The sequence below is a fragment of the Oratosquilla oratoria genome, chromosome 2 (genome assembly GCF_046742065.1).
Source record: "Oratosquilla oratoria isolate Oo_2021 chromosome 2, ASM4674206v1, whole genome shotgun sequence".
Lineage (NCBI taxonomy): Eukaryota > Metazoa > Arthropoda > Malacostraca > Stomatopoda > Squillidae > Oratosquilla > Oratosquilla oratoria.
Window position 1 is genome coordinate 15434616 of NC_134778.1, and position 21379 is coordinate 15455994.

Sequence of the window (21379 nt, forward strand, 5' to 3'; positions counted from 1 at the left end):
GCCATTTTACATAGGCATTCCTGGCAACTAAGCTGACAATGTGGATTGAAGGGTGGCACTCATCCCTCTTGATCCTCCACTACCAGTGACCGCCTGTTACCCATTTCTTTATCAATACTGCAACACTCATGTCTTCACCAGTGGCGGATCCAGAAAATAATGGGGTTGGGGGCGCAGAACAATGTATGAGTGAGAAGCGACCCGAATCGGCTGGGGGATTTGAAATGTGAACAAATCTAGAAGCTATTTGCAAAGGTATATTGAGGAAATGGTCAATAAATTAGATTGCAATTGTAAAAAAAATATATACACGCACATACATGGCTCTTCCTGAAAAGTAGAATACAAGTATGGCAAAAATTAAAACTGCCACTTCAAGTTTTTCCATCCCTCTTTCCCAGCGTTGCGCTACAGCATCGTACGAGATCACCTCGACCAACCAGCATTCATTGCCATCGTACGCTCTAACTGAAACCGACGAAAGCCAATTGCGCTCCAACACCACCATGACGCTGTCATATGAATACTTGCAGGTCCGGTTCGGCTTTCGGATAGTGTCAATTAAATCCTAAACATTAGATATATATTAAAAGGATGGGGTCGGTATAAAAAAACAAAAAACGAGCAGATAGTTCTCTGACAATGGGATGTTAAAGGCAAAAATTTGGGGGCGGGCTTCAGCCCAACCAACTGTTAGTGCTTTGGACACACTAGACTACAATGTCTGCCTAGAAGGTGTATTAGTCTGGCAGCAGAGGGTGACAACCTTAAATATATATATATATATGATTGATTTTGGTAGAGAAGGTTCCACAGAATCAGAAACTGAATTATACGCAGCTGACATCTTTGGGTATTTTGAGAAACTCAACATAGCGTCCAAGATGGTTGCCGTGTAAATTCAAAAGCTATAAACATCTCTCATTTCTTTATTTTTTGGCCTATCTTATAATATAAATTTTAGGGTTTTTGAGGTCAAGGAAGCCAATTTTAATGGAAAATAAAGTGTAAATCCAAGTGGAATTGACAGGACTCGCACTCGGTCTCCACAACTGAAGCATGCTTGTTCGTGACATTGATGCCATGCGAGACAACATCCAACAACCCTTGGTTTACCACAAAGAAAGAGCCCCGAGCACGGATCCGATCAGATGCCAATGACACAGAACCTAAAACAGAAGTTGGAGGACTGTATCGATCCTATTGATCCAACTGGTCACCCCAAAGAACTCTTCAACGTTTTCACGGGAAAACTTGCTTCTTCGACGGTCAATGTTGACCAAGCCTTGGCACTGGGGAAACAGTCTATGGAAGCGTACGAAGCAAAGCTGCCAGACGGATTCCATGAACCGATTAGCTGTCCTGTAACTACAATGGCAACCAAACGGAAGCAGACACCACTTTCTGGGCGCTTTGACACTGAAATTATCTTCACTAGAACCATTGGTCTCGTGGATACTGAAGATTTCAATATGAGGGAACTGTTAGACTGAACTTTCACATATTCCAACTTCCCTTTTCACGGATGATGGTAAACTCCGATCAGATTTATCAAAGTCAAAACTCAAAAACTCTTTGGGTGTTGAACAGTCCTCTTGAACACCAGAGCCAGAGGTTGTTGTTTGATGGTTGTGCCATCCTTTGGACAATTCAAAGGCCGAGTCCTGGAAGAATTGTTGATCTTGTTGCAGCAGTGGAAACATTCTTGAGAAAAAAATAATCCAAAGTGGATATCTGGTGTTTGACAGATACTATCCATTCAGTCCAAAGGGTTGCACAAGAAGTCGATGGTCTTCCACTAGAGAAAGTGGTCAATTCCATCTTACGTTGAATTCGCCATTGCCATCTCAAGCTGCATCATTGTCTATTGTGGACAATAATGTACAAATAATTAACCTGCTTTGTGATGCATTGGTGGATCGTTTTCAACAGCTTGCCACTGACAAGGGTCATCACCGGGTCAGATCCTGTACCATATTCCATTCAGGGAGGAAAGCATCAAAGATGAATGGACTTGAAAGTAACACATGAAAAGGCAGATGTTATTATTGCCAACCATGTAGTTTACATTGCCAGACAAACCCAGAAAACGATCCATGTCATTTGTAACGATACGGATGTTTTTGTCCTGTTGGTCCACTTTGTTGAATCTGAAAGTTTCCGTTGTAAAATTTTCCTTGTTCCAACACGTCCCACGAGGAATACTATAAATATTGGCGCAACAGTCAACAGGCATGCAGAAATAGCCAAGTATTTAGTTCATCTCCACGCCCTGACTGGATGTAATAACGTCAGTACACTGTATGGAACTGGAAAAGTCAGTGTTAAAAATCCTTAAACAAGGACATCATACTCCTTTGCTTGGATACGATGAACAGTATGAAGAAGATTTGGAAACACAAGCTGTTGCATTCATTGGCAAGTGCTATTGCAGCAGGGAACTGGCACCATGTCGGAGGTTCGCAATAGCGTGTGGCAACACGAAACGACGAGGCAAATCTCAACAATTCAAACTCGCTACCCTTCCACCCAGTTCAGGGGCATTTAGTTTGCATGTCAAGAGAGCCCATTACCAAGCATGCCTATGGAAAGCAGCATTGCAATCTGATCCTCCAGCTTTGGCCTTCTCAGCCTTCGGGTGGAAACCAAACCACGACAGTCAAATCCTTCTTCCAGTACCACTTCCTCCTGACACATTGGTTGCTCCTGAGAGAGTGCTGAATCTGCTTTAGTGCAACTGCCAATCATCAACAGATGGATGTTCCACAAGGAGGTATTAGTGTTGAAAAAGTTATATTGCATGAAGCACCTTTTGAAAGTGCAATATCGACTCCAGTATCAACTGTTACATTCCTCTCAATGCAGCTTTCCAGGATTCTGAAGAAGCGGCTGACACTGACGACGAAAGGTAGAACGATAATAAGACTTTCTCACTTCAAATAATTTATAAATGTTCTGTGGCACAATTTTCTGATATTAGTTTCTGATAAAGTAACCAAACATTCAGCACGATTTTTTTTTTTTTTTTTTGCAACCAATGTAACATTTGAGTTTTATACTGAATATGAACAACTCAATAAGTTTTGGGTTTACACTTTAGTAGGTTTTGAGTTACACAGTTGTGTTAGGTTACTACATATGGTGAAGATACATTTCAGTGAGAGAGAGGAGTTGTTCAAATTCCAATTCTCATGGGACTGTTTATTGAAAATATAATGTAAAGTATAGGTGAATAAATCCACTGTCTTGATGGTGGAACAATAAGAAGGATATATATAATATTTCATATCATCACGAATACATTTGCTAACTTAATATAATTCAAAATTTATGGAATGATATTACTAACATTTACAGACATGAGAGGCGTAACAGTATTAATAATGTTATATTTTCATAATGTAGTTTTAGCGGGGTGACAATATTAATACAGATAATGAGTTATGGTGCGCTAATTCTACAGAGAACGAATCTTCAAGGCATGACCTTGCCACAACGCTACATTGAGAACTGGTGGTGAATTAAACTCGGGAGGTCTTCTTGTCTTTGATAAGACCGACAGTTCCTGCGCGACATTCATCTCTCTGTAACTACTTCAGTTTGTAAATTGCTTGCCGCCATTAGGCGTAATAAATTTATCAAATTAAATCAAGACCGACAGTGTTCTGCTTTACAATACACGGCAAGCTCCGTTCAAACTTCAGAGGGTTGCCAGAAACAATTTTCTATATACATATTTACAAGGGTTGCCAAACATGGTAATAGTAGGCTGTTACCATATGAGTTATAAGGAAATTTGGAAGGTTGAGTCGCGTCGATTGCCGACGCGACGGAACCACGCCAGGAGAGCCTTTGTTCGTGCAGGTGTTCTTTTGTTCATGTAAAGGCTTGACCTGAGATGCAGAGAATCTATTGTTGCTGAAAGGGCGTAGCCAGGAAAAGTCGGTGAGCTGGGTCACTTGGGAGATGGTCGCCGTCGTCGGAGTACCAAGTTGCAGCCTATGTGTGCGTTCGCGCGTGTGCACGTTAGACATCGCAGGGAGATGGCAGCTACGTTGAATATCGAGATGATAACACTTTATTTTCCATTAAAATTGGCTTCCTTGACCTCAAAAACCCTAGAATTGATGTATATTGTAAAATAGGCCCAAAATTAAGAAATGAGAGACGTTTATAGCATTTAGATTTACGCGGCAGCCATCTTGGACACCATGTTGAATTTCTCAAAATGCCCAAAGATGCCAGCTGGGCATCATTCAGTTTCTGATTCTATGGAACTATTTCTACCAAAATTAACCAAAACCTGCTTGGGGGCTATTTTTGCAAGGTCTACTTGAAAATCAGGGTTTGGCAGTTCAGGATGATAACACCAAGAGTCACATATGCAGAGGCACTTATAGGTTCATTAAAATAAACTACGTCAAGAGAGATTTCTCGCATGGTACAAGAAGCCCCTGTACAAACCACTACACCCCCTCACCAGTGGTGCTAGAACTCCCAGTCCAACCACATACCCCAAACTTATGAGCAGCATAAAAACTCAAATACAACCCCCCAATCTTCTCCAGTCTACCAAACCATGAACCACAAACCTATTCAACACCACATCCCCCTACCAAAACAACCATAGTCACTTTACTCAGTGAAAGAGTACAATAACCTGTACAATCCCCCATCTTCGCTTGTCCACTACAACTCTCACCCGCAGACCCATTCATCACCTTACATTATTCATCTCATGACTTACAACGCTTCCACTCAAAGAAAATATCTAACTCTAAAAGATAAATTATATAAGATATAATGGAATATATCAACCATACCACAACAGTAAACTCCCCCATCCCAGGAACACCAACAAACCACTCTTCTTAGACAAATATAAATCCCCCTGTCCACAATGTCCACCTCTGCCTCAACATTAAACGTAGGAGTCACAACACAAATTAAGGCTAAACTATAATTAAGCTTCCTAAACCTTTCAATGTTCCCACCAGACCCAACTAGAATGAATGAATACCTATCCAATCCTGACCAATACCTAGTTGAATTAACAAATCCTACACCAATATCAAAGGAATACAATCCAAAACAACATATCAAACTAAGTAATACACTCCATTATACAGTGAAACTCCCATTTATCAAAGTTTCCTTCACAGTATCATACATGCTACAAGACTCCCAAATTTAAACCACCCCGCAAAAAATACCAACCCCTTTCAACAGTCGGTAACCAGTCAACCAACCCACTCGACGGGTATCCATAGCCTATATACATCGATGGCTCCCACTAGGACTATGGAGTAAGTTATGCAGTAGTCTCCCTAAGTGAAGTAATATTTGGATCTCCTCCCCACTATTGCCTCAATCTTCATCACTGAACTCTCAGCCATCACACCATACCGTCCTCTAATACTGTCCACACACACACACCTCTGCATTCTATATAATTCACACATGGTTACCTCATGATAGGAAACGATCTCCCCATTTGCCAATGTAAAGCTCTCCTCACAATATCACACATATTACTAGAAATACGTCAAATGCAGGCCCCTCACGGCCGTTGACATAATTCGTGCGTGACGTTAACGAACCGAGCGCGCTCCGAATGCTCTTCGATCGTTTTGGTCCAACGAAGAACAAAGAAAAGACACCAAATTTCAACCCGCATAGTGCTCACGTCACAATGATCGTGCTCAAATAACCTAATGAGAAACCCCCACTGTGTTCAGCGCTTCGCGCCGTGTCGTTATTCTCTTACGATGCTATCTCGGAAATAATTCTTGCGCGACAGTTAATGTTCCGAACGCTCTCCGAATGCTGTCCGAGTTTTTGGTCCAACGAAGAGGAGGAAAAATGAGATGATTTCAACCCGCATAGCGCTCACGTCACCCAAAGAACCCAATCAGAAACCCTTAATGTGTGAGGGTTTCTGAATGCTTTCCAATTTTTTGGTCCAACGAAGAATAAAGAAGAAAAGACACCAAATTTCAACCTGCATAGCGCTCACGTTACCCAGAGAACCAAATCAGAAACCCTCACTGCGTGAGGAAAAACTAGACTGCCTAATTTGCAACTACCTACTCTATCATGTACCACCTCAAATAACAATGATCCTACACCAAATCCTGAATGACAAAACACCAATGACATTAATTGTCTCTCCATAGCTTACCGAAACTATAAATACCTAACTAAACCAACATGAAATATAACGTACGATAGCGGCTCGAGATTGTCTACAAGGATAGAAGCGCTGGTAAACTACAGCCCATAACAACAACAAATCTAATGCATCAGGATCACCCCTACCAACATAAAGTGCTATTTTGAGGAGTTGAAAACCTACTATCTATACTGGAAATTGCCAACAAAATCCTAACCATGGCTATTTCAGTGCATTCCGACACACTTCTCACCTCAAGCAACTAAAAACGTCCTGTTTTAGAGCAAACCACCATCCCACACAAGATGGAGAGCAGAAAGGCAATCACTATGGAACTTATATCAGGCCCTTGTGCAGAGCAAACTTGTCCATGGATGTCAAGCCTATTCTTCTGCTACACCCATGGCCCTCCCAATGCTATAATTAACGTGCTATCTTTGCTTACGCCTCAGCACAAATACATTTCATAATACTTCACTAAAGAGTGGACCCCACCCCTAGATATCCAGTACACCTTATCATCGTTCAGACAAACGTGAAGCGTTAGTGATTCCTTGATTGTGTCTCAGTATAGCAAAGTGTATGTCCTACCGACGTAATCCAGAACAAAGAGACGTCACAGCGTCCCATAGCTGAGCCGAGCCAGCAGACGTGGAGCCGTAACCTACGCTTGTCTGTCCTCGTGTGTGTGGTTCATCCCATGACGCCCACTGTTTATTGTAATTGCATTACTTGTTATGGTGCATCGACGATTCTGCAGAATTGGCACCGCTGTGTGTGCCTCTCTAGCAACTTCTTTGGACCTAAGTGTGTACTATACTTCTTCCATTATATGGTGACCCATAGGGTGTGGTATTGTATTCTAAGCTTGTTAGCATTATGCTCCTTGTAGATTCAGATAAATGCGTAGTTAGAATTTCTGTATGTGTGTATGTACATGCGTGTCAGCGTGAATGTTCGAGAACTTACTAATTGCCATTGGTACCTATTAAGTAATTATCAATTTATTTGTAATGCGAAAGTTGAATGAATGGGATATAGATAATTATTAGTATCAAATTAAGTTGTTGTGTAACTGAAAGGTGTATGAATGTAAATTTCTGTGCGCGAGTGAATAATCAAAATAATTGTAGAAAATAAATCATTAACAACTGTTTGGAGCAGGCTACCGAAGCCTCTAGTCACGCACGCAGTAGTCGTGAGCTTGCTGCTAGTGAGTACAGATCAAATCTTGACTGTTCGTGAGAGTGACGTGAAGACGTAGATTGTACTTTCCACGTACAATTACAATAGAATTTTACCTGCCGTGTTTTACTCCACCTTTATTATTGACCATACAATAAATGGTGGCAACGAGGGATACGAACTCAAAACATTTATTACGAAAGACCAGTGCATTTTCGCCCGCCCATACTCACCCACAGCATCTACGTGCATTGCAACCTTCTGCCAAGAACCTGCATTTTATACAACAGTGTGCAGACCTATGTGACCCCTATTACAGTGCAAACTTCTGTGACCGATTCCTGCAATTCCACATACCCTACATACGTGCTACAGTGCTCTAAGGTCACCTCACCAAGCTACCTCCAACCACGTTCATCTCTAACCAAGCTAACAGCGTCTTCGCATTTCCCGTCTTCCACTCTCACCCCTCACCCTCCAAGCTCGCCCCCTAAGCCAACTGTCAATCACTCGTACGGTTGAGCTCACAAACAGGAACTCCCTGTCAATCATACGCGTGGGTCAGCTCACAATCCCCCACAAACGCGTACTTCGAGTCCTTTTCCACACATCTTCTTCCTCTTCAGTGGACTACGACAGCATCCGGTCTCTTCTCCACTTCCCAAGTGGACTTCCGGCCCACGAGCGTTGAAATCCTTTCCGCTCCAGCATCGTCACGTCAAACGAGGTCACCACCTTCCACCTCCATCACCACTACCACTTCCACTCCAGGGTCTAGCTCGCGTGCATTGTACGCAACCACCTCCATCCGCTCTCCGTTCCTCACAACGGGGGCCGACGACTACATCCTCACGCGACCTCCACTGCGACCCCAACCACCTCCGCCGTCTTCGCTGAGCGACTTTCACCTCCACGGCACCCTCCCGACGTCGTCTCCGTTACACGACAATTCCAGTCGGTTTAGTGAGCCCCTCCTTCATAAGTGACATTCGTGAACTTTTTTATTTATACTCGTGTGTTCAAATGCAGTAATATATTAATTCATAACATTACAGTGATCTTGTGTGAATTTACAGGTAGTATATTGCTTTTACAGACATTCAAGTGATACAGTTTTGTGTTGTTTTTACTTCATTACTATTACTATCTGGATTTTGTATATATATATATATATATATATATGTATATATATATATATATATATATATATATATATATTATATATACCAAATTGTTCCGATATTTTTCTTCATAATTCATTATAAGTCCTATATATTTTTTTGCATTGTGTATATTTACCTATACTTCTGTGTGCTTTACTAAAATCTTCCACTGTTTACAGCAAAATCCACTTCTCTTCCATTCCACCTGTGTGTTTCGATCCCTCTGTGTCTTCTCTCTACATCTCAAGACGTCTTCTACTATTTCTAAGGTAAGTGGACAACCTTTTGGCAGTGTGTAAATCCCATATGACTTTTTTTCCTTACGATCCTTTTCGTAACCCCCCCCCCCTCAATATTCTACCTACATCCACGGAAACAACACCTTCACCTCCTCCCTCCCCAGAATTATTATCTCTACTCAGTGTGTCACTAAACGACCTTCCACCCCTACCCCTTTCTCCCGTTCCCATTCCCATTCCCCGTCAACTCATGACTATTGTACATGACACGGTAGACGTACCCAAATTCACAGGATCCAATATCCCCTTCCATTCATTCCTTAACAATGTTGAAGCGGCTATTAATCGTAGAAAGTGCACTACTGATGATGAAAAACTTGGTGTTCTACGCAGCTTTGTTGATCTAGACTCCATCGCAGGAGACATCCTGCAAACGGATGAGTTTCAGGAATGTACCAATTATTCCGCTTATGTTGACTTAATTAAGTCTCACTTTGGCCAACACACTACCCTTGGTGTTCTCACTCCCCTATATGACCTTGCCTTACAAATCAACTCTCCCCCTTATGTCAGAAAAAAAAGATAATCTTTACTTTTTTTCTTAAATGCAGATGGAAAAATCTCCCTCAACCAGGTTGCGTCCCTCTTTGCTTACTTTCGCTTTCTTTCTTTTCTCCATCCAGACACCTTAAACAAAACTAAATCAATACAATTCACTCCAACTATGACCATCTCAACTTTGTCTCATCAGATCCAAGAGTCACCAAAGACACTGACAGACATTGTTGCCCAGCCAGCCCCTATCCCCAACCCTACTTTATCAGTTGCACATGTGTCCCGATCTGCCTCTCGGCATAGATCCACCTTCCGTCCCAGATCTATTTCTCGCCCTAGACAAAGATCCTTCTCGCGTTCCCCGGTTATTTGCTACTATTGCAAAACCCCTGGCCACTATGCTAACAGGTGTGCTATTCGTCTCTCCACTCCTCCCGATAAAGATTGCCCTGTCCACGGTAAATGTTTCCACACGGCTGCAGAATGTCGTGTTTTGAACTCCAACCTCTCTCAACAGACTTTCTCTTCCCGTCGGAGTTCCCCTTCTTCTAAATGACTATCTCCTTCTCTTTCTCTCAGGACATCCCCTCCTAGCATGCATATCCCATCTCCACCACCCACCCTTACCATTTGTACTCTTTCTAACTCTAACACATGGTCCCATGCTATTTCCATTCCTGCTACTGTTCATACCATTCCTATATCTCTCTTCATAGATACTGGTTCTCCTGTAAATATTATAACTTCTTCCACCTTCCACAAACTCCGCCTGTCCTATAAGCATGTTACAATCTTGTAACCTTCCGATCTCCAACTTACTAACGTAGATGGTGCTCCATTTCCAGTTTTAGGTAAGATCCATCTTCCTATAATTCTTCATCCACACAGTCAAGAAATTCATATCCCTCTTTATTTATACAGTTTCCTGCAGTGTCCTTCTGGGACTAGATGTCCTATGGACTATATGGCAATTAGCGTCTTTCCCCAACGTCATGGCATTGCTTATGGTCGTCATTTTATTCCAGCCCTACATTTGGCGACTACTTCTCACCCACCTTCTGCACTTCCCGGTTCTGCAGACTTAAAGAATGCCCTTACCACTGCTCCTGTCTTAGCCTTCCCTAACTATGACTTACCCTTTATTCTCTACACCGATGCCTCATTCCAAGGTCTTGGTGCTGTCCTCATGCAAGAACAAGACACACATCCTCGCCCTATTGCCTTTACCAGCAGACTCCTTAACAAAGCTGAACGTAACTATTCTGTCACAGAAATTGAAGCTCTTGCTGTAATATATGCTCTTCGACATTTTAAGGAAATCATTCTAGGCTATCCTGTCACAGTCCATACAGACCACCAGGCACTTCTTCAACTTTTCAAAGGCAAGAACTTGTCCGGGAAACTTGCTCGCTGGTTCTTGACTATTCAAGAATTCAATCCCACCTTCTCATATGTGCGTGGATCAGCAAACCATGTTGCAGACGCACTTTCTAGAAATGTTGCTGCTATCAATTCCCTCCCTCAGCCAGTCACTCTTACTCATGCGCGTATACAAGCAGCTCAAAGATCCGACCCAATGTGGAAACGTGTGATATTTTCTCTCGAGTCAGGAGATATATCTGATCTTACAGACTTCCCTACCTCCTTGGACCACTTCAGACTTATCGATGATGTTCTTTATCATGAAACCACACTTTCCAACAAGCATGAAACAAACAGACTTGTACAACAACTCGTAGTTCCTTCTGACTTAGTACCTGAAGTTCTGTTCCTTTTACACGATTCTCCACTTGCTGCACATCCAGGTAAAGACAACTGCTTAACACAGGCCAGACTTCAGTACTTTTGGCTTACCATGAGAAAGGATATCCATAACCACATTGACACCTGTCATTCTTGTGCTAGCAATAAAGGTAATATTCAGTGTAAAGTTCCCATATTGACATACCCAATCCCTAGCAAACCCTTTGATATGGTTGCTATTGACCTTCTCAAATTACCACTCACTTCTAGTGGAAACCAGTACCTGTTTGTGTGTATGGACCATTTTTCCAGATTCTGCATACTTGAACCTATCCCAGACAAGACTGCGACAACAGTTGCAAAGACGGTCATTGACAAAGTTATTTGCCCCTTCACTACTCCCAAAGTTCTTCTCTCTGACAAGGGCACGGAATTCAACAATGAGATTCTTTCAAATATTTGCAGATCCTTTCAAATCACAAAATGTAATATCGTTGCATACCACCCCAGTTCAAATGGCCTTGTTGAACGCCAAAACAGAAAGATTCTCAATGTTCTCCGACACCTCGCTTCTGACCATCTCTCCTGGGATCACCATGTCCTTATGATTCAGTTTTGCCTTAACAGTGCCATCAATAGGTCCATATCAGAATCGCCTCACTTTGTCATCTTTGGTTCCGACAAGCGACTCCCATATGACCTTCTTGCTTCAGAAATAGGTCCCATTTACAACCTTGATGATTTTGTAAAGGTTTCACTTTCAAATTTCAGCTCTCTCTTCAAGAGAATTACTCAGTCTCTTTCTCTCGCTAAAAACGAGATGGCCCGTTTTCACAATAAGAATGCGAGAGAATCTAACATTGCAATAGGTGACATCGTATATGCCCAGAACCATTCTCCATCTTCCAAGCTTTCACCAAAATTCCTTGGTCCCTTCCGTGTCCTCGCACTAGAACCTACAAAGTCAAAGTAAAACACTTACATTCAGACACAGAATCTATCATGCACCTGGACACCCTTAAGCTTTTCTCTCGAGGTGTAGACTGTGACAATGACCCTCCAACTCCCACAGAACCCCTTCCTCCCTCCCATTTCAACGTCCCCTGTTTCCCACCCATATAATCTTCGCAGCCGTCATACTTCTTGAGCTTTCAATCCCTTATACTTGCCAAAATGTTCTCCACTACCGTACTTTAAAATTTTAATGTTGTTCCATGTATGTTCTCCATGTATATATATATATAATGTTCATATGCCAGCATGTACTAATTAAATATATCTTCTTGTACGTTACATTGTAAGTCGCTGAGGCCAGCTCCTTTTACGTGGCCGAGCGTTTATTGTATTCTAAGCTTGCTAGCATTATACTCCTTGTAGATTCAGATAAATGCGTAGTTAGAATTTCTGTATGTGTGTATGTACATGCGTGTCAGCGTGAATGTTCGAGAACTTACTAATTGCCATTGGTACCTATTAAGAAATTATCAATTTATTTGCAATGCGAAAGTTGAATGAATGGGATATAGATAATTGTTACTATCAAATTAAGTTGTTGTGTAACTGAAAGGTGTATGAATGTAAATTTCTGTGCGCGAGTGAATAATCAAAATAATTGTAGAAAATAAATAATTAACAACTATTAGGAGCAGGCTACCCAAGCCTCTAGTCACGCACGCAGAAGTCGTGAGCTTGCTGCTAGTGAGTACAGATCAAATCTTGACTGTTCGTGAGAGTGACATGAAGACGTAGATTGTACTTTCCACGTACAATTACAATAGAAGTTTACCTGCCGTGTTTTACTCCACCTTTATTATTGACCAATACAATAGTGGCCGGCAAAACCAGCAGCGTTGCCACGTCTAAACAATCTCACAAGAAAACGGGGGAAGACACCGTTTTCTTTATATTTGCATGTATGACCAGTATGACTGACAAAGGATGAATGAGTGACCCGCGCACTTGTGACTCAGTGACCCCACCCCACCAAACCCCACGGAAATTCCTAGGTCGGGAGCCGGGGCACCGTCGCCTGACCTGAGATGCCACATCGTTTAACAAGTCTTTTTTTTTTTTTTTTTTCCTTTTTTTCTTTACATTTATAACAATTACTCATATCACCTACCATTTAATAAAAAATAAATAAATATGCATTTAGAATATTCCATGTAAACATACTCGGGGTAGTGGACAGCTTCAGATATATGCTGAATGTTTTGATTCAGTACGTGACAACACGGCAGACAACAACTTGTGGGTCACGAGATAATAGAAATAGTATAGGGTTACGGCGACGGTTCGACCGCTGTGGGTGCCTTGTACGAGGGTAAGGTCAACAGCGTCGGCTCGCCCAGAACAGTGTCAATGTTCACCCCCACCATCTCAATCCTGTCACCCATCCAATGGTTGTCTCTGCGCTGGTAGCTTGAAAATCACGCTCAATTATGAGCGCCGGGGCTGTTCCTCATGGGGGCTAATGGACGAGGACAAAGCCTTCCCTACGGCCAAAGCCCCCCCCCCCTCCCACAGACTATTATGACTCAAGGTTCTCTCCTGAACACAGATCGCTTCGAGGCATCGCTGTTATCGTTCACCCAACCTCTAATGATGAAGGTTGATCCCCCCCCCCCACCTCCCCGTGGAACGTACGACCATCGCAGTGTGTGCCCAGACCTCTGTACCTCTCCAGGTCCTACAACATCCGAGCCCACCTCGGCCCATGTGGCCCCCTCCTTGCAAGCACCAGAGACGCTCGTGAAATTCAGTCACTAAAGAGACCGAGTTTAGCAACGTCCACGAGACTATCGTGGGTCATAGAGTTAGTCAACAAGGCGGCCAGATTAATTGTCCGGTCCAACCTGCAAAAGGAATTTGTGCTGATTTTCCTCATCCGGGAGACCACGAATTTCTAAAGGGCACCCAGACCTCTCAATGAGAGAGAGAAAAAAAGGTCTCCATTATCAGGCTCAACCAGAAAAAAAAATGAAAAGGCCAATGCTGGTGGGCTATCCTGTGGACCCCACTGAACAAAGTGGAGCAGCATCCAAAAGTTACGTATGCCAGGAGATTTTTTTGGCCTGAAGGAAGCACTGAACCGCGTCATAATGAATATGTAGGGAACGTTCCCTGCAAAGCTAAACCTGGGAAACTGGGGCAAATTCAAGCTGATCCCATTCCCCCAGAACCGCTTCTTTGCTTCCAGTGTCAACAGTTTTGATACTACCAGTCGCACTGTCGCAACCAAGTCAAGTGCGCTGTCTGCAGCTGCACCCACAAATTAGAGGAATGCTTCCAGAAGCACAAGGAAGGGTGGAAAGTCACTCCAAAGTGCCCCAGTTGCCAGGAAGAATACAAGGCATGGAGTGCATACTGCAGCGCCCAGAAGCGGATCCTGGTAAAGGCCGCCTCTCTCACACACACATTGACTGCTCCGGTATGGGGTTCTCAACCCCAAGCCACCTCCATCCCCCAACGCCTCTGATGTCAGTGGAGGCATATCCCCCCGCCACCTCTGATGTCAGTAAAGGTATATCCGCCTTTGCCTTCTCTCCACACCTCAGCGGCAACAGTCCCCCTGCAAGAACCGATGGTAGCAGTGTCCCTGCAAGAACAAAAACCAAGTGCCCTTGTTCTTCCTAGGCCACCCATCCTCATCTTGCCGTGACAAACGAGGACATTGAGTTCATGACCACTATGGCTACTGCCATGATGAAGTGTATAGGGGTGACCGACTCTACCACAAAAACGTTCATGTTGAAGCCTGTACAAGACCTATACGACAAGCTGACACTCCAAACGGCCCCAGGGACAGTTACCCTCCCCACCCCGTCCAACCCCCAATCCTTCACTGTCTGCAGTAAGGTCACGGGCGTGGAAGGCGACACCACCACCCCCTCCCACACTGCTCACAAGAAAAAGATTGTCTAAGTCCCACCCAAGGAGACGATATCCCTCCCTCTCCGCCAGCCCACCTTCAGACGACAGCTCTCAAACTTCAGACGACGATTAAACGCTTATAATGTCTCCGTGCAGCAGCGAGGAGACAACAATGGATTAGAAGTACAGTAGATAGGATTCCCCACCCCCTACTCCTACGGCGCCCCTCCCCCTCCCATCCTACACCTCTTCTTCCTCCCCCTTCTACCCTACTCCTCCCCACTCTCCTTATCCCCTTCTACCCAACTCCTCCGTCCCTCCCACCCTATTCCTACACCTCTCCCTACCACCCAACTCCTACTCTTCCACCCTATTCCTCCTCCTTTTGCTTCCCACTCTACTCCTACTCCTAACCCTTCCCACCCTACTCCATTCCTCATCCTCCCCTTCTCACTCTACTCCTATTCCTCATCCTTCCTACCCAAGTCCTTCCTCACCACCCTACTCCTCCACCCCTTCCCACCCTACTCCTTTCTTCCCCCTCCCACCCTACTCCTACTCCCTCATCCCAACTAATGCCGTCTCCTTCCCACCCTCCTACTCCTACCTCCCACTTCTTCCACCTCCCATTCTACTCCTTCCTACCCTATTCCTATTCCAAACTCCACTCCTTCTCCTACCCCACGCCTCCACCGACCTCCCACTCTACGTTTTCTTCCTCCTACCCTTCTTCTACTCCCCTCCCACCCTACTCTTCCCATCCCACCCCACTCCACCCCTCCTACCCTGCTCCTCCCCCTCCCACCCTACTCTCCTCCCCCTCCCACCCTACCCCTCCTCCTCCCCGTCTCCCACCCTACCCCTCCTCCTCTCCCCTCTTCCACCCTACTCATTCCTCTCCTGTCCCTCCCACCCTACTCCTCCATCTCCCATCCTACTCCTTCATAGCCGCCTTCCAGGCCTCTGCAGAACGAGCTGTTCCCAAAACGAAGCCAGGCTTAATTCGGCATGCTGGCCCGCAGTATTATAACGAGATCGAACGGGAGCACAATCGCTGAGTCAGTGTATTCCGTAGATTTCTGTCGCGCCACCTATCCCTCGAGGCACGAGCCCTCCTGCGCTCTGCCATCAGGCACATGTGGGCGGTCGCCCACAGGGTCTGGGAAGAAAAGTGGTGTGCCAGTTTCTCTACCCAAACCACTGCTAGCGCCCTCTGGAGAAAATTGCGGCTGGCAAGAGATGCAGTCTACCGCTCACCCGCAGCCCCAATAACAGGCGGAGCTGTTGGCGCAGCAATTTGTGGACCACTCCTCTTCCGCCCAAACCCCCCTATCTATCAAGTAGGAACAACAGTAGGGTAGAGAGGATGTGGTTCACACTGCCATGGCCACGGTTGTCCCGTTGGATTATCCCTTTACACTCAAGGAATTTCGCCGGGCTCGCAAGACGAGCAAGGAGCTCCGGGTAGTGACAGGGTACTTTACTCCTTCCTGAGGCAACTTGGGCCAACTAGGGAGCTGGTCGCACTAGCACTCATTAATGCCTGCTGGTAGGCAGGGCGACTCCCTGCAGAATGGAAGAAGGCGAATGTCATGCCGATTCCCAAGTCCAGAGACCTACACAGTTATAGCGCCATATCCCTCACGTCCTGCATCGACAAGACCGCTGAGCGGATGGTCCTCAATCGCCTCCTTTGGTGGATGGAACCCTTCCGTCACAATATGGATGGTTTTATAAAAGGAGTGGCACCTACTGACTATGGGGCAGTCCTTCTAGGATTGATCACTTGTCAGCCTGCAATTGCGGTGTTTCTGAGTCTGGCTTTAGCATTCGAGCTGGCACGTGTTTCAGCTATAATTGCATCTTTGTCTGCTGAGGAGGTCCAAGGCAGATTCCTGATCTGGGTTGCAAACTACCTCACGGACAAAGTAGCGAGAGTGTGCTTCCAGGGACACCTATCCTCATATCACAGGATGAAATATGGGACCCCGCAGGTGGACGTTCTCAGCCCCACCCTCTTCAATGTGTTCATGGAGAACCTGGCTGTCCTTAATATCGGGGAGGATGTTTGCCTGTTATACGGACGATCTCGCGTTGGTGGTCACTGGAGGCGGCTGCCTCCTTCGCAGGGTTCAGAGGGCACTAAATCGCCTCTCCTAGGAATGTGAAAGGCTGTGACTGAAGATCTCGACGACTAAGACGAGAGCAATGAGTCTGAGCACGCGGAAGCTACGCCCCATCTTACTTTTTAAGGCGACACCCTCCCCTGGGGAGCCCACCTATCAATACTTGGGCATCTGGATCGACGCCAGGCTTTCTTTCGCTCTGGAGGTCAGGTATCTCCGTGAGGCCACGAAGAAGAGATTAAATCTCCTCAGAACCACGACGAGACGCCAGCTACGTGCCGGGCACAAGGTCCTCCGGATGCACTATATTCAAGCGGTACATTCGGTAGTGGACTATGATGCAGTGGCTCTCATCTCCCTCCGGCTCAGTTCGTGGGACAAGCTTGAAGTTCCCAAAAACCAGGCTCTCCGCACTATCACTGCGGTCCCTCCATGGGCCAGTGTGGTGAATCTTAGGAGGCAGGAGCTACCTCCCTTTGCCTACGGACGGAGAGGCTTTCTTCCTGTCTTCTCGTCCGACTTTTGACCAGCCAAGGGAGAGTGAAGTGAAGACCTCCCTCTTGGGTGCCCTAGAAGCCGAACGATACCCCACCGGTCACTTTTGGAAGGCCCATGCGATGAATGTGATCCATACCTTTGAACTCCGGGAATTGGTTCGGCGACGTACTCCAGATGGCCCTTTTCCAGATTATGCCCCCCCCCCCAACCTTCCCAGTGCGTGGCGATCTCTCTGCGCAGCTTCCAACTTTTCCACCTCAACGGACGGAAGGCTGACCGCAGCCTGGCACGGTTGCGACCCATGGTCCTTGAAGCCATAAGGTTTATCACCCCCCACCCCAGCGAGTTTGTCGTACTACACGGCTCTGTGGAATCCCTCACGGGGAGGTGTGATGTGGCTTTTACAACCGCCAATGGGGTGAATGAGCTATGGAGAGTGACGAAAATTCCACTCTTCAGACAGTACTTGCTGCCATCGCAAAGCCCTGGACCACACCCTCTTTGCTGGGCAGGGGGCAGTCGTGATCCACACAAGGGGTGCTATTGACATCATTTGGTCCACAAAGACAACTGATGACGTCTACTTTGCCATTAATGTAGAAGCTGTTTCACCAGCTTTACACTATCTCCTTGTTTGATTATTGTGGAGACAGTTCATTGGGGCAACTGCATGATTCTGGCGATGGAGTTAGTCCCTTCACCTTCCTCATGGCGCTTAACAACTTCAAGTTTTTTCTCCAATGATAAACTCTTCCTCGGTCTTTTGGGCTTTATCTCACCAGTAGTAGTTGTTGCAGGCAGTTTAGCACCCATCACGTTCTGTATTACTCTTGTAAAAGCGACAGTGAATGTGAAATAATAGCACAAAACACAGACACTGATACACGGGCTGAGGGAGTAAGCACAATTGAATAAAGAGTAGGAACGAGTTTCGATGGGTGGCCGATGGAGCGTGGGTGGCGCTACGATCGCGGTGCATTTGTTTACATAACATAAGAATGAAGGAGACTGCAAGAGACCATAAGGCCTACACTAGGCAGCTCCGTATCATCATCACCTGCCATCCCCACCCATAAAGTTGTCTAATCGTTTCTTAAAACAACTGATAGTTTCAGCGCTTACTACATGGTTACTAAGTTTATTCCATTCGTCGACCACCCTATTAGTAAACCAATTCTTACCTATTTCCTTTTTAAATCTAAATTTGTCCAGTTTATAACCATTACTGCGAGTCCTGCCCTGTTGTTTTAATATGATGACCTTGTTTGCATCACCCTTGTTAAAGCTTTTGATCCACTTGAACACCTCTATTAGATCATCCCACACTCTCCTTCTTTCCAGAGAGTGTAAGTTAAGGTGCCTAAGCCACTCTTCGTAAGGAAAATTTCTGAGTCCATGTATAATTTTGGTCATTCTTCTCTGTACCGATTCTGGTGAATTGATGTCCATTCTGTAGGACGGAGACCCAAACTGTACCGCATAGTCAAGGATGGGTCTATCACTAGATAGATTTTAATAATTACCTCTGCACTTCTATTTGTTACCGTCCTAGCAATGAAACCTAATGCTCTGTTAGCTTTATTCCTGGCGCTAATGCACTGTTTCCTGGTTTTAAGGTCCGGACTCACTAGAACTCCAGAGTCTCTCGCACTCAGTTTTCTCTAAAAGCATGTTATCTACGCTGTATCTATTTTCGGGGTTGTGTAGCCTTACGTTTAACACGCTGCACTTAGATATTGAAGTTCATTTGCCATTTCACCGACCATGTGAGCAATTTGTTAAGATCATCCTGCAGAATTTCTGTGTCGTCTCCTGACCTAATTAGGCGTCCTATTTTAGTGTCGTCCGCAAACTTACTAACATCACTATTTGTCCCGTCGTCTAAATCGTTTATGTACATAATGAACTACAAGGGACCCAAAACAGAGCCCTGGGGACCCCATTAGTAATATTGCCCCACCTAGATTTTACTCAATTTATGGTGACCCGCTGTTTTCTGTTACTAACCCAAGCTCTAATCCATTCTAACACTTTTCCTCATATGCCATGAGCTTTGATTTTATTTAGTAGTCTCTGATGTTGCACCTTGTCGAACGCTTTGCTGAAGACAAGGTAAATAATATCGTAATTATCATTGTTATCTGACGCCTTATATACTTTAGTGTAAAAGGATAGAAGATTAGTTACACATGACTTACCCTTGGAGCAACCATGCTGTGAATCACGAATTAAATTATGTCTTTCGATGTGTTCTCTGAGTCTATTTACTATTACTGATCCAAGCATTTTTCCTATAACCGATGTCAAACTGATTGGCCTGTAGTTGCATATAGACGATCTATCTCCCTTCTTAAAAACAGGAACAAGGTTTGCTTGTCTCCAAGCAGTAGGCACAAAACCAGTGTGTACTGATTTATTAAATACTTCAGTTAACTGGTCGCAGATTTCAAATTTACACTCCTTTAGCATTCTCGCAAAAATTTCGTCTGGACCCGGGGAATTTGTAGCTTTAAGTTTTTAATCTGCTTGGCTACTACTTTGCTAATGCTGATATTAGATAGACTACTTTCTTCATCCCCTCTGAAAATCGGATCGCAGTCAGGTACTTTATCTAACCCCTCATTAGTAAACACCGATAGAAAATAATTGTTAAACTCCTAACTCATTTTTTTCTCCGATTCTATTATGACATTTTCATCGTTTTTAATTGGTCCTATTCTTTCTTTATTTTTTATTCTATAGAGATGAAAGAAACCCTTTGGGCTGGATCTTACTTGACTAGCAACCTTAATTTCACAATTACGTCTCGCTGTACGTGTATTCTTTTTAACCAGCTTGGCCATTTCGTTATATCTTGATCTAAGGTGTTTCCCAGTTTTTTTTTTTTTTTTTTTTTTTTTTGTAAAGCCCTCTTTTCATTCCGATCTCGTGTTTCAATCTGTCCATCATCCATTTGGGAGTATTACTATTTTTCCGTATTGACTTCAGAGGGATAAATGTATTTTGTGCATTAATAATTAAATCAGTTAGGTTGCTATACATTTCATCCAAATCGTTGACCTGTCTGTTGAGCCCTCGCCTCCAAATGACCTGACCCAAGGTATGCATATTACACTCCGTGACCCGACCCCTGGCCATGACCTGACCCCCGATCACGCACCAAGACTCGACAATGTCCGAAACGTCCACATGACATTTCATATTCAATCTCAAATAGGTTTTTATATTGTCAAAGTTTGCTCTCCTGAAGTCGTTACTTGAACATTATTCGTACTTTTTAATTCTTCCCAAATAATATTAAATCTTATTTCTTGATGATCGCTAAAGCCTAGACTATCTCCCACTTTTATGTTACTCATTAGGTGCTCATTACTAGTTAAAACTAAGTCCAGAGTATTTACTCCTCTCGTAGGATGGGTAATCACTTGTTTTAGGAAATTACCCTCCACCACATCTAGGAATTTCTTTGCTTCCTGATCTCCTATTAAAGTTTCCCAGTCAATGTTTCTATAATTAAAATCTCCCATGATCACAACGTTTTTGTACTGGGACGCTCTGTGAATTTCAATAATTACTTTCTTATTCTTATCTATAATCTCTACCCAAATGGATTCCGTACAGTCCTTTTCCTTAATCGAATTGTTGATAATACAGTTTGCTGTATTTTTAACGAAAAGTGCTACAACTCCCCCCACTCCTGCCAACCCTAACCTTGTGAAAAAACTTATATCCTTCTATTTCGATTTCCGGAAGGAAAGGTTTATCAGCCATGTTGATCCAGGACTCAGTAATAGCTATAATATCGAAGTTCTCTACGCATGCTTT

General features: G+C 44.3%; 1 protein-coding gene across 1 annotated transcript; it reads left to right on the forward strand.

The window, feature by feature from the left end:
• Positions 1–16522: 16522 nt before the first annotated feature.
• Positions 16523–17098, forward strand: LOC143034486 (uncharacterized). Its single transcript, XM_076200603.1, has one exon. The coding sequence runs from the start codon at positions 16523–16525 to the stop codon at positions 17096–17098; it is 576 nt and encodes a 191-aa protein (XP_076056718.1).
• Positions 17099–21379: the final 4281 nt, after the last annotated feature.

Coding starts and splice junctions, on each gene's coding strand:
- LOC143034486 (XM_076200603.1), top strand. CDS start 16,523: ATGCCGATTCCCAAGTCCAGAGACCTACACAGTTATAGCGCCATATCC.